The sequence below is a fragment of the Cynocephalus volans genome, chromosome 4 (genome assembly GCF_027409185.1).
Source record: "Cynocephalus volans isolate mCynVol1 chromosome 4, mCynVol1.pri, whole genome shotgun sequence".
Taxonomy (NCBI): Eukaryota; Metazoa; Chordata; class Mammalia; order Dermoptera; family Cynocephalidae; genus Cynocephalus; species Cynocephalus volans.
The window spans coordinates 144,837,000-144,850,745 of record NC_084463.1 but is presented as its reverse complement, the minus strand read 5'-3'; the positions used below and the strand labels follow the sequence as shown (position 1 = coordinate 144,850,745).

Below are 13,746 nucleotides of genomic sequence, written 5' to 3'. Positions count from 1 at the left end.
TCGTTCAGGTTGTCCCCTCCATCTGAAATCTCCTGTTGATGTACTTCAAATTCTGAGGCTCCACCCAAAAGCCTCCTTCTCTTCCAGCAAGTCTTCCTGGGATGGCTCCAGCTGAAAGACACCCTCCTTCCTCCCAGTCTGCGTTGTCCACTGTCCCAGATGTCTAGTCTAGTTTGTGTCTCAACTTTCCCCACTGACTGTAAGGGTGGGAAGGTGGAAGGGAACAGACTCACAGAAGCAGAGAATAGGCTACAAAAGGGGACAGCTCCTCCAATTCTCTCCAGCACTGCGATGGCTGCCCTGCTGTGCCTTTGCTCCAGTTGTTCCTGGAGTATGCCTGGAGTATGTCATCTTCTCTGTCCACCTAATGGAAAGCCTGTCCATCTTCAAGGCCCATCTCAAGTGCACCTCCCCTATGAGCCCCTTCCTCATACTCCAGTGCAGATATGGTCTCCCTCCTTCATCCCCATAACGATTTCCTGGGCCCCTCTTTGGGCACTCCCTTTCACACTCTAACAATAACTAACATCTCATTTGATCCTCGCCACAACCCTGGGTGGTAGATATTATCACTTCCTCCATGTTACAGAGGAGGACACTAAAATGTCATTCAAGTGATTTATTTGTTCAAGATGGCTCAGGCAGTGAATGGCGGGGCCAGGACTTAAATCCTCGGCTTCTGGCACCAGAATGCATGCTGTGTTCCACTCCACCATGCTGCCAGCCAAACACTAGCAGCCTCGGGTTTGCCTGCTTCCCTCTAATGTGTAAGCTCCCAAAGGGCAGGGACAGCCTGCTCTGGTTCTGCCTCTGTCTCATCTGGCAAACCTCTGTCATATGAATGAAATTTCATTAAACTTCTTGGCCACAGGGGTGCTTCCTCCCTACAGCCTAGTTCTAAAGAAGTCCTGCTGCTGGGGGTGGGGGCATAGGCATTTGGGAGCCCTCTCCTCTGCCCCCATCCCCCAGCTGCCCTTGGGATTGCCCTTCCAGGATTCTTGGCTCCTATTTCCGAGCAGCCTGGCCCAGGATATCCTCCTACACCATGAATTATGGTAGTTCTGGCTGGGTTTGACATTCTCTTACCAGCTGCATAGCTGCTGGGTTTCCAGGTTGGTTTTTTGTTTAGCTCTTTCCTGCCGAGCTCTCTCCACTCAATCCTTTTTAAAGCGAGGCTTCTTTCCTCCGTCCTCACACCTTCCCACTTAGGACTGGCAGCTGACTGCTGTATCTTTTAGCTGTGGTTCCGCCCTCTTCCCAAGAAGAAGGGGAAAATGAGGGCCCCTTCCTCTGACCCACCTGATCACCTTCTGTAGCCCCTCCCAGCCACAGCTTGCGTCACTGAACATCTCCAGCCCATTCATTATTTCCATGCTCAGAAAATAATAGCTAACATCTTCTGAGTGTTTATTGCACAACTGACCTTGTGCCAAGAGCTTTATGTGCAAGCTTTCATTCACCCCTCATAGCAGCTTTATGAGGGTGGATACCATTTTACAGATGAAGATACTGAGACGTTCAGAGATTAATCAATTTACCAAGATCACACACTTAAATGCAGCCAGGACATCAGAGCCCATGCTCTTAACTGCCACTCAGATGACAAAGCAGCTCAGGCTCCTTTGGAACTGAGTTCCAGCCTGCCTCCTCCGCACCCTGGAAAGACCCAAAGTGCACCTATTACCTACATCAGATAGGCGCCCAGTTTGGCCCGATGGCTCCTGGAGTCATCCAGCCCCTGTGGGATTGAGCCTTGCCCTAGCCTATCCCAGCTCCAGGCATTGGCCATAGCTGCGCTCCCTGTTTCCAGAGCTTTGGTTTCCAGGTAGAACAAAGGGTTTGTTGTGGCAATCTGAGCATGGTAACTGGTGTTGTAAAAGCCATCACACGTGAGTGTGGCAAAGCAGGCTGCTGGGGCTGACAGTGAGGTGCAGAGGAGGCTGCAGCTCCACCACTGGGGACTCATTGGGTACATGCCTCTTAGGGATGGTGACACATGGCATGGAGGAGGCAGTGTGTCAACAGGAGGCTTGTGTGAGGGGACTAACCCTGCATCCCAACACAGGCCAGGAGGACTACCTGGGATGGACTGGATAAGGAGGTGATCACAGATGACCACACTTTGGCCAGCTGGCCAGATCCTGGGCTCTCTGGGTTAGTTGCTCCAGGAAGCCCCAATGTTCTTGGATCTTGTGCAGCAACACAAAGCTGGAGGAGAAGGGAAGGGGTGCTGGGGAGAGGGGTGGAGAGGCAACACGAACTCTAAAGCCAAACAGATCTGTATTCACATACCAGCTTTGACACTCACTAGATGGAGGACCTTGGTCAAGTCACTTCATCTGTCTGAACCTCACTTTCTTCATTGAAAAATACCTACCCCTAAGGATCATTTCTATTCCTAAATGGGAGATGTAAAGCTTTCAGTCCAATGCCTGGCACATAACTAATCAAAAATGGGAGAATGCTAGATTTCAAGCCCTTTGATTTAGGAGCCGTGTCTTATTGAGCTCCATTGTTAGCATGGTGCCCTGCACGTAAGGGACACCCCATGAATATTTGCTAAATGAATGAGTGAATGAGGAGAGATCATGTCAAAAGTCTTCTTTGTCTCCCATTCTTCTGAATTACTCTTTCAAACTGCCCCCTTTCTCCCCAATTCAACTTTCACACCAAACCTCCCCATTGCCCTGCCACCATACCTCACAATTATTGGGAACTCCCCTGGTTTCCTGTCTCCCCATATTCCGCACCCACGGAATGCCCTCCGCTTCTGTCCAGGCCTCTCCGGTCAAGGTGGACCTCTCCACCTGCTCCCTGGATCACACCCTCCTTGCCCCTCATCTTCCCTCTTTGTGGCACTCAGTCTTCCCTCTGTTGGCTCTGGCTTCTAGAAACAGTCATGGTCAACACTCTCCCATCTGAAAAACAGCCTCAAACTGCTCTTGATCTCGCCTACATCCCCCTCTAGTTGCCACCCTCTGTTCCTTCTTAGGCGAGCTCCCTCCAAGTGTTTGCCTACATCCCCATCTTCTCCAGCCTTCTTTTTCCTCCCTCCTGTTCTCGCTTCCCGGGTTTCCTCACTTCTGCCCTAGCTCTTCTGTGACACGGCTCCTACCAAGGTCACTGGTGACCTCCTCATTGTCAAAACAAATGGACACTTTGTCTTCTCACCATCCCCCACCTCTCACATGGCATCTGATGCCACCGACCACCCTTTCTGGAAGCTGTGCCCTGCATCAGTTTTTGGACACTCACCTCTCCTGGTTTTCTCCCCTCTCCGGTCATCCCTTCTCAGTCTTCTTGTTCGCTGCTCTTCCTCCACTCCTAATGTCTGTCTTCCCTGGTGTTCTGTCCTTATCTCGCCTGCCTTTATGCAGATCCGAGACTTTAACATACCACTTGGATGTGGACAATTTCCTAAGCTCCAGCTGGGATCCCTTTCTCCCAGGCCCTGGATTTACATGTTCATGTGCACATTCTACAGGCAAATCAGATGCCAGATGTGCTGACATAATTCTAATCTTTCTCTCCAAACCTGCTCTTCCTCCTGAATTCCCTGTCTTGGTGAACTGTCTCATCATCCACCCAAACCTCCAAGTCAGACACCTTAATGTCATTGCAGGCTCCGCCCCTGCTCTTGTACCTCACTGCCAATTTGGTGTCAGAGACTGTTGATAATTTCTTATAATTATCTCTGAAATCATCTCATCCTCTCTATGCCCCCTGCGGAGCCACAGGACAGGCAAATCTGATGATCTCCCTCTCCAGCTTGAAAATATTCAGTGGGTTCTCATCTTCTTCAAGATAAAGTGTTCTTTCTTTCATAGATCCTCTGAAAGGGCCATACTCTTCCTTAGGGAGAGGATTAGGGTAAGGCAAGCTGGTGCATAGGGTGACAGATGGAAGAAGGTACTCTTCCTCAGGGCTGTGTCTGCTTGTGTGTTGCACTGTAGGCCTCCACCTGCCTCATCCCAGTCTTGCTTTATGTGGCTCCGTGTCTTTGCTCTTGCCGTTCTGTCTACTCTCAATGCTCTTACCCCTTCTGTATCTCACCAGCTCCTACCATCCTTTAAGTTCAAGGACCACTTCCTCTGGGTTGCCTTCCCTGACTCCCCGCATCTGAATTACATGACACTTGTCTGTGCCCCTGAACATCCTGTACCCACCTCCATCACAGCAGCCCTGGTGGCTGGTTTACTCCCCAGCTTCCACCACCAGCCTGGGGTTCTTTGAGGGCAGTTTGTTGAATGACTATTAGAGGGAATGGATGAGTCAATCAGGAAGGGGGTGTGCTAAATGTTACTGCTCATAATAATCATAGCTTGGGATCCAGAGTCCAGTCTTTAATGACTTTGCTATGATGGCCTGTGCTTTCCAGAGGAGCCTCAGAATTTGAAGTACATCAACAGAAGGAGATCTCAGATGGAGGGGACAACCTGAATGATGCTGTGCAGACCTGATGCCAGTTCCCAGAAGCGGGCAGTGAGGTCTCCATCCTTGGAGGTGGTCAAGTTGAAGCTGCAGGGGGAAGGGGCGTAGAGGATGGGGCTTGATGGCCAGTGCTGAGGTTTCATAATTCTGTCTGGTCTTGTCCAGCTTTTCTTCTGGTAGGTGGCTGGTGTAGGCACCTTTCCACCAATGTGTCCATATTTCTGTGCATGAAAAAGTCCAGGGCTGGCTGGATAGCCCATTTGGTTAGAGCATGGCCTTGTAAACCCAAGGTCAAGGGTTTGGCTCCCCATCCCCCTACTGGCCAGCTGCCAAAAAAAAAAAAAAGTCCACATGCCTTAGTGAGGCATTTGTTGTCCCTCTGGATCTGGCCTCTGCTCACCATTCAGCCTTAACTCTTAGTATCCCTGCCCTCTGCCTTCCAGCTGTTATGAACTATTTGAATTTTCTTGACATTTTTCTTCTTTCTCACTCCTTGGAGTCTTTTGTCCAGGCTGTTCCTTCTTTCTGGGAATGCCCCTTTCCTCTTTGCTGCCCATTTCCAACAGTCTTTCCTGTCATCTCCTCCAGGAAGCCCTTGCTGCTCAAGTCTGGGTGAGTCTGTGCTATCAGGGCACTCTCTGCTCGGCCCTCAGCACATTGTACTGATATTGCCTCTAAGTGCATGGCTGGCTAATGTTTCTTGCAGCTCACTATGTGCTGGGCCTTGTTCTAAGCACTTTATGTAACTTACCTCATTAAATCCCCACAACAGCCTCATGCATTAGATGTTATGTTCTCAACGTACAAATGGAGAACTGGAGGTGCAGAGAGATTCAGGTTACAGAGGGTCTTAGTTTCCTGTGCTGCATAACAAATTACCACCAACCAGGCAGCTTAGAACAACACACATTTATTATCCACCTCCACAGCTCAGAGTCTGGGCACGGCTTCACTGGGTCCTCTACTCTGGGTGTCACAAAGCTGCAGCCCAAGCGTGGTCTAGGCCGCATTCTTACCTGGAGCTTGGGGTCCTCTTCTGAGCTTGCTCAGGGTGTTGGCAGAATTCAGGTTATCGCTGCTGGAGCACTGGGGCCCACGGCTCCTAGGAGCTTCCCCCCTCTTCACAAATGGCTGTTGGCCTCATGGCCAGCAGGAGATGCCCTCTCTGTTTAGGGAGGCCCCAGTCCCTCTGTTAACGGCTTTCACCTGATTAAATCAGGCCCACCAAGGATCATCTCCCTTTTTGATGAACTCAGAATCAACTGAATTGGGACCTTAATTACATCTGCAAGATCTCTTTACTTTCACCATAAGAGGTCATCTAATTATGGAGGGGATGTTCAGATTCACAGGTCTCTTCCATATTCTAGGGGAGATGATTAAACAGGGCTTGTACACCAGGGCCCAGGAATCTTGGAGGGCATATTAGAATTCTGCCTCCCATACACAGCTAGCAAGTGGCAGCTCCAGTACTCAAATGCAGCTCTTTTCACTCTGAAGTCTGTGCCTTTAATCCAGCTGAGGCAAAGGATACAAGAACTAAGACACTGGCAGGTTTTAGGAGGACCAAACTGGGTCCTGAAGGTTAAGTGCCCAGCACAGAGCCTGGCCGACAGTAGGAGCTCCATATTCACAGTTGCCATCCCCAAAGGCCAAGACGATGGCTTGTATGTCTCTCTGTTTCCATACCTAGTAAGAGTAGTAGGGACGTGGAGGAGCCTTGGGGTGGGGGACTCACAGCAGAATTCTTTGACTGTCTAGTTTGAATTCTGCACCTGGCTGGAGGATGGAGCCCAATAGAAGTACCTTCTCACCCCCCCGCCCCACGCCCCCCTGCTGCCCCCACCCCAACTCCCCCATGAAGAAAGACGCAAAGTCAGGAAATGATGCTGCATCTTTTTTTTTTTTTTTTTTTAACTTTTGCCTTCTTAAAGCATGTGCTGAGCTGATGGAGAGAGCAATCTGGCAATTAAAAAGGCCCAGCGGCTTGGGCAGCGGCAGGGGGAGGCCAGGTGAGTGGGGGAGTCCCTCTTTCCTGAGCCAGGGAGGAGCGAAGCCCGCACTAACTTCATAAAATATAAAACAAGGGAGGGGCAAAGGTAGGAGGGAGATTTGTAAAATACAATATCTTAGGGGATTGGCAATAATAAAAAATAAGGTTCATTATTTACAAACAATTTCTGTTCTTGGTCTCTGTACAGTGGGAGGTGGGGAGGGGTGTCTGGGCGGGGGATGCTGTTGCGTCGGTCTGTGTATGTATGGGGGCAGGGGGGCAGGGGTCGTGTTGGGTGTTATGAGAAAGGAGGAAAGGGAGCCCAGTGAGTGGTTTATCTGCGAAGGACGGATGGTTGTGGGAGACAGAAGTGAGAACAGAGTGGTTGGCCCAAGGGAACAGTCTGAATGTCAGGGGAAAAGGAGAGGCCCCAGCCGAGACATGGGGCAAAGAAGGACTGGGAAGTGGAACCCTTTCTCCTGGGATGGGAAGCCCCAGGGGGCAGGGGTACGAGCCGGATCTGGGTCAGTGAGCAAGACAACTCCTCTTCTGGGTGCCAGTGGGTGCATCCTGTGTCCTGGGTCGTGGTCCAGCCTAGGAGAGTTTGATGGTGGTGTTGGGGCCCAGATCCCTGGAGAGAGAAGAGAAGCCAGGGATGACTCTGTCCAGGAGAAACCCTTTCACCCCTCTGCAGGCTGGACCTGGACATGGGAGGGATAGGGCTTTGGGAGGCTGTGGCCAATGTGGGGACCAGGGTGGGCAGAGAGTTCCACCCACCTGTCGTGGAACCACTCCTTGGGATGGGAGAAGTTGGGGCTGGTGCCATTTCCATCAACGTCCTTTGGCCAGGTCTCACTCAGGTACTTTGTGGCCTCATGGGTACTGTCCAGATGGTCATGCTGCAGGTGGTCCTGGGGCCGCTGCTCTGCCGGCCCCCCTGGCTTGATTTCCCAGCCATCTGGGGGCTCCATGGGTAGCAGGGCGCTGCGGCCATCGTCCCACGAGCCTGCCCCTTCGTCATAGAACAGGAGGCTTCGGGAAGGCACTGGAGAGGGAGTGCAGGATGAGCCAGGGGTGGCCAGGGGGCTCCCCCCACATCCTGGCCGCAACCATGGCCTAGTAGGTAAGGATACAGGCCCTGGAATCTTACAGGCCTGAATCCTGGCTCTAAGACTCGCTAGCTGTGTGGGCTCAGGTAAGTCACACACTTTGCTTTAAGCTTTCTGAGCCTCAGTGTGCTCATCTGTAAAATAGGGATACTAGGACCAACCTCACATAGATGTGAGGTTTAAATGAGGTAATTTGGCAAGTGATTGAGACTGTGTTTATAAGGCGCTCAGAAAAAGCTAGTGCTTCCTGAGCAGAGGGTACGAGGTTTGGGCACCTGAGAGCTGAGCTGTAATTGCACCTCCCCTACTTACTTTCTGTGAGGACTGCCTGGAATAAGTCTCTTCTCCATTGCAGGCCCTAGTTTGCCCTTCAGGGAAATCAATGAAGGGAGAGGAAACAAACATTTGTTGGACACCCACCCTGTGTCAGGCACTATGCAAGGCCCTTAAACTGACACAGATTGTTAAAATCTTAGAGAAACTCTTGGGAATGGGGCTTCCTTAGCCTCACTTCCCAGAGCAGGTAATTGAGGTTCCAGATATCAGGTAGTTGTCCTAAGCGAGTCCTCACTGCAGGTAGGGTGCAAACCCACGTCTGCCTCGCTCTGGGACCTGCCACCAGCACTCACAGCTGTGACCTAACAGTCTATGTGACAGGAAGTCCCTGGAATTGCACAATGCACCAGCTCAGGAAGCCAGCCTGCTGCAAAGGCCACCTCCCTCCTCAAATGTGCCCTCAGAGGGCCTCCTCCCGCTCTGGCTTTGTTCATCAACCCCTGCCCCCATTGCTTTCTCTCCACTGGCTCCTCTGGCCTTGGAAAAATGGACCTGTGGCTGTCACAAGTCTCTGCGTCCCCGCTGCCTACCCCCCTTAGCTCCTTCTCAGGCGCACTTGTCCAGGGAGTGGCTGCCACTCTCTGCCTCCTCCGCTTCCTCTTCCTCTAACCTCCCCACGCAGCTTCCTTCCCTCTGGCCCTGCTGGCCCTGCTCATCCTCCCCGAAGGATCCCTCCTTCTTGAGACGGCTCCTCCCCCTGCACCCTCCCATCAGTTTCCTCTTCCTCCTGCCCTGCCAGATACAGAGCTCCCGGTAAATGGTGAAGTTCCTCTGGAGTCCACCTGAAGAAGGATCCTCAGCCTCTGAAGTCCATCCTGCTCTTTGCTGCGCCCTATGCCAGTTGTCCTCTTGCTGCCCACGCGGTCTCTCTTTTCTCTTGTCTTGTGAGCGAGCTCATTTAGTAAGTGCGGGCTCTGTCCCAGGCCCGTGTGTCTCACTGAGTCGTCACAACAACCACAGCTCACTAAGTGCAGATTTGCAGCTCCCATCTTCCAGATGAAGAAATGAAAGCTTAGAGAGCTGAAGACACTTGCCCCAGGTCACACAGTTAGCAAGCGGCAGTGACAGCTATAACTGACTCTGAAGCTCGCGTGTCTGAACCCACGTCACCACTGCCTTTCCTCCGCCACGGTAGACATTACCGGTGGATCATGACATTCCTTCCCACTGATCCTGAATGGCGCTTCGGAGTCCTTAACGCAAGGCTTCAGGCAGCCACCACCACCTTACTGGAAATGGCCCTGAGCTGAAACTCATTTACTATCCCTGTCAGGAAATACTGACGGCACTTTGCAGATGCCCCATAATCACTGGCAACATAATATGTGGGGACTAGGGCTGGAACATTTCCTGTTATCTCCTAAACCCACCTCTCACAAGCCACTCCTGAGGCTGTGTGGGAGGTGGGCTGGGAATCAAGAGCTTTGTGTTCTTGTCCCACTTCTACCACTAACACCAAGCAAATCATAGACCCTCTTTGGGCCTCCGTTTCCCCATCTGGAAAAGGAGGAGGTAGAATGAGATGAAGACAACCCAAAACTTGGCTCCTCTCTTACATCTGGTTTCCACCCAGAAGTTGGGGACAACGCAGGACAGCCCAGCTCAGGGAGCTGGCAGGACAGGAGGGCACTCACTCTGACTGGCTGTGTAGACGCTGTCAGCGTCAATGGGGTCTTCCTTCACAGTCTGGGAGCCGGAGGAGAACTCAGGAAGGCAGGGCACAAGGGAGCCCAGCACCAGAACGAAACACAAGGCTGCCACCTGGTATTAGAGAGATTGGTGGTCAGATGTGGGGCTGGGAGGGGCTGAAACCCTTGGCAACCCCCAACACTCCTCTCCCAAGTGGGTGCAAAAGTCTCAGTATTTTTCCAAGAAAGCAACTCCTAGAGACAACCACCCCCTACACATGGGGTCTCCTACCCTCTCTGAAGGTGGGGGCTACTAGGCCATCCCAGCCCATTGTAGGGGGCTGCCACAGGCTGTGCTTGAAAAAAGGGGGAGGTGGCCAATATGGTTATCATCTATAGGGTGGAGGAGTCAGTAAAGGGATAAAGGGGTGAGCAGAGGTGGGGATGAGGGCTGGGATGAGGGAGGGGGACATATCACTACATCACATTCTCAGTAGGATTCCCAGGAAGATCCCTCCCTCCTTGGCTAGCAGGAGGAGTCAGGGTGCCCACACGCATCCCTGCCCAGGTCCTGGCTCTGCCACTTGACAGCTGGAGGATCTCAGAGGGCCAGGGGAATGTTGACCCAGGTGGCAACAGGCTGTACGTTTCCAGGAGAGGATGGAAGAGGGACTAGCAGAGGCCTGAACCACAACCTGGGTATCCTTTGGGGTTTCTAGGGATTTGCCCAACCTTTCCCTGAGCATCCTTTCCAGAAAGAACCACAGCCATACTTCCCTGAGTCTCCCCAAGCCCTTCACTCCACAGGGTCTGTGGAAGCCGCCTCCTCGAGGAACCTGTCTCATCACCCCTAGCTGGGTTCACTGGTCACTGCACATCTACACCATGTTGACTGGTCAGGGACGGCCAAGTTGCAAAAGGCTCCATGGGCTCGGGGAAGGAAGCTGGGGTCTGCTGGAGCCAGCCCGCCAGGCACTAGGATGGCTTACCCCAGTGACATTGCCCACCATGTCACCGAACCCTCAAACTCTGCCCACCCCCCTAGAGAGCCAGCCTTGGAGGGAACACCTACCATGAGGCAGGTCCCAGTCTGAGTGGCAGCCATCTTGTAAGGTCTGGAGATCTTGTTGGTGACCAGAGTCTGGAGTTTCTGCAGCTGCTGGAGCAGGGTCCTGAGGAGGGCACAGTGGTCACCTGGCAGGCTCTGACTCGGCAGGCATCTCTGCCTCCTGGAGCTCTCCCGGTTGGGGGTGGGAGGAGGAGAGCTGGGCTGGTTCCAGACTTGGCCACCAGGTGCCCATTTCAGTCAAGACAGAAAAGGTCACCTCCCGCTTAGCTCCTCTGCTATGTGGCTCGGGCACCTGGGGCCTGCCTCATGGTGGATAGCTGGGTCACCCTATGGAAGCTCAGAGGTGCCCTGTGATGCTCCCGGCCAAGGTGGGGGTTAGGGAAGGGAGGGCCTGCGCCCCCCTGGGCTGGAGCCAGCCTTCTTTTTCTTACCCAACACCAACCACAGATGCATTGACCTCCCCTGCTTTGCACCCCACAACTCCCTGAGCTGATAAGAGCAACATGTTTGGCAGAGTGCCTGGTGTGTAGTGAACATCCAGTAAATAGTAGCTATTATTTTTGTTAATTTTATTGCTGTTTTTGCTTTTGTCACAGCATCCGTAACTTTTCCTTTATTTATGGATTTCCATGTCAGTCTCCTTCGCTAACCGTGGGCTCCCTGAGGGTGAGGGCTGGGGCTGGGTCCCACCCAGCATGGAATCCTCTGGGTGCACACTTGGTGAACAAATGTTTAATCATCTCTCCTCTACCCAGCTGGGCGGTGGGGGTTGCAGTTCTCAGAATGTACAGCAGGTGGCGAAATAGCTCCAAGGGCCTGGCCCTCTTGTGGGCCCGACAGGAATCCCAGCCAGAGGTAGAGGGGTGAGATTGGGGGTGGGGGGTGGGATTCTCCAGGCCAATCAGGGGACAGAGGAGTGGCTCCATCCTGCTGGAGAAGCTGGGGGAGAAGAAGGAAGGAAAGAAGGAAAAAGTCTTGTGTTGGGCACCTGCTACACACCAGGCTATTGTCTACATTATTGTAATTAATCCCAGCAAATAATGATTAAAGGCCTACTGTGGGCTCATGGCTGGGCACTACCAAGAATTCAGAATAGCAAAAAAAAAAAAAAAAAAAAAAAAAAAAAGAGAAATAATGAAAAAAGAGGAAATGGGCCCAAGCACCATGCTGGGCCCTTTCTTCTTGAATCCTCTCATTAGTCCTGTGCGATGGTGCTTCTATCCCCTTTTAGACAAAGAAACGGGGGTCCAGAGAGGCTTACCAGTTTCCTTAGAGTCACAAAAATGGCAGAGCAGGACAAGAATCCAGAGCTGTGACTTTATGTACCTGCTACATGCCGGGCATTATGTTGGTCTCTCTATACTAATGTTTCTCAAACTTAATTATGCACGTGAGTCACCCAGTTTCTGGCTCAGGACGTCTGGGGAGAGATAAATTTTGCATTTCTAACGAGCTCCCAGGTGATGCTGTTGTTGCCTGTCTGGGGATCTGGGTTCGAGTAGCAAGGATCCATACCAGCAGTTCTCAAACTTTAGGGTGCTTCCAAATTACCTGGATGGCTTATTAAAACACAGACTGCTGGGCCCTGCCCCTGGAGTTTCTGATTCAGTAAACCTGGGACAGGGCCTGAGAATAAGCATCGCTAATAATCCAGGGTATGCTGATGCTGCTGGTCTGAGGACCACACTTTGAAAATTGCTCTATAGATCTCACTGAAGCGTCTCCCCAGTCCTGTCAGATGTCTAGAGTAAGGTGCAGATGAGGACGAACAGGAGCCCAGGGAGGGGCAGGACATCAGAGGTCTCAGGCCATGGGATCTGTTTCTGTGGTCCCTGTCATGCTGAACTGAGTTCTCTCTCCTGCCTCCCAGAGCTATGCAGAGCCAGGCCAGGCTGCAGAGGGCAGGTGCAGATGAAACGCAAGTGGCACCACCCACCTGTTGGCATTCTCCAGGGTCTCCACCTTCTTCCACAGTTCGTTGTTCTCTGATGTGAATGTCTCCACCCTGCAGGGGCCAAGCAGGCACAGGCTCAGGGGGAGCCCCCAGACTCACTCTCCCAGCCCCTTGGCCCTGCCCAGCACCACCCCACTCCCTGTGTCCCCTGCCTCTGGGGTTCCAAGAGAGCAGGTTAGGCTGCGGAGTAGTCCCAGGCCCACCACCCCTCCCAGGACACTTACTTCTTTTCTAGACACTCCACGTACTCCTTCTTCTTACGGCGGCTCTCCTGGGCCGAGATCTATAAGAGGCGGCCCCAAAACAGGGGTTACCACTGCTACTTGTCCACTTCCTGGCTACCCGCCCCCAATTTCAAGGCTGGCATTGCCAGGAAAGCAGAGACCCCCACCCACCAAGGAAGACCTCTGAAGCCCCAGTGTAGGGCCAGGGGCTGGCTCTGGCTTTACCTTGTTCTTGATTTTTCTTCGGACCCTCTTCAAGGCCTTCTCCTCGGCTTTGGTGAGGGGCAGTTTCGTGGGGATGGGGTAGCCCTCAGCAATCAGGGTACGCTTCTCCTCTTCTGTCAGGAGCAGTGGCCCGGATGTCCCCTGTAATTTCTGTAGGAAGTAGGACATGGTGATCAGGAACCAGACAGGCCTGGGTTCAAATTCAAGCTCTGCCCTGTACTATCTGTATGATCTGAGCAAGGTGCTCCACTCTCTGAGCCTCGGTTTCCTCATCTGATGAAGCAGCAGGTCTGAGTTAAAGATGATAACATGTATCAAGAGCTCAGACTGTTCTGGGAGCCTAGCATGTTAAGTGCTCAGCACATCATCTGGGGGGCTCCTTGGATCCCATCCCCGAATCCACAGCCTCAAAGCTCTCTTGTCCAGGACCCTCTAAACAGCACTCCCCTCAGATCCTTTCCTATGATTTTGACTTGGGAGGCTCCACATCGATCCCAGGGCTCAGGGCCAGGTTCTGTGTTCCTGGGGGATTCTAGGCATCCTGAGCACTGCTCCCCAAACAGTGCTCCTTGGATGGAGCCTGGTTCCTCCCTCTGGAGGTCAGGAATGTCAAGTTCTAGTCTTGGCTCTGCAACAGTTTGGGCTTCAGCAGGCCTCTTAGGCCTCATCTCTCTACCTCAGTTTCCTTTCTACCATGAGGTAGGAGTAAAAGGATTCTCACTCCCATCTGCCGCGCAGCACCTCTCTGCATTCTGGTAGGGGTGGGGATCAGGCTTG

At 52.5% G+C, this 13,746-nt stretch overlaps 1 protein-coding gene across 1 annotated transcript in view; it reads right to left on the bottom strand.

Moving 5' to 3' along the window:
- Positions 1-6,378: 6,378 nt before the first annotated feature.
- The window catches only part of CREB3L1 (cAMP responsive element binding protein 3 like 1), a 31,822-nt gene continuing 24,454 nt past the window's right edge, over positions 6,379-13,746 (bottom strand). The window contains exons 6-12 of the mRNA XM_063094332.1: positions 12,970-13,119; positions 12,745-12,803; positions 12,503-12,571; positions 10,570-10,669; positions 9,504-9,630; positions 7,202-7,469; positions 6,379-7,055 (exon numbers count right to left, since the gene is read on the bottom strand). Of these exons, the coding sequence (XP_062950402.1) occupies positions 7,019-7,055; positions 7,202-7,469; positions 9,504-9,630; positions 10,570-10,669; positions 12,503-12,571; positions 12,745-12,803; positions 12,970-13,119 (810 nt within the window). The 3' untranslated portion in view covers positions 6,379-7,018. The remainder of the gene's footprint in view (positions 7,056-7,201; positions 7,470-9,503; positions 9,631-10,569; positions 10,670-12,502; positions 12,572-12,744; positions 12,804-12,969; positions 13,120-13,746) is intronic.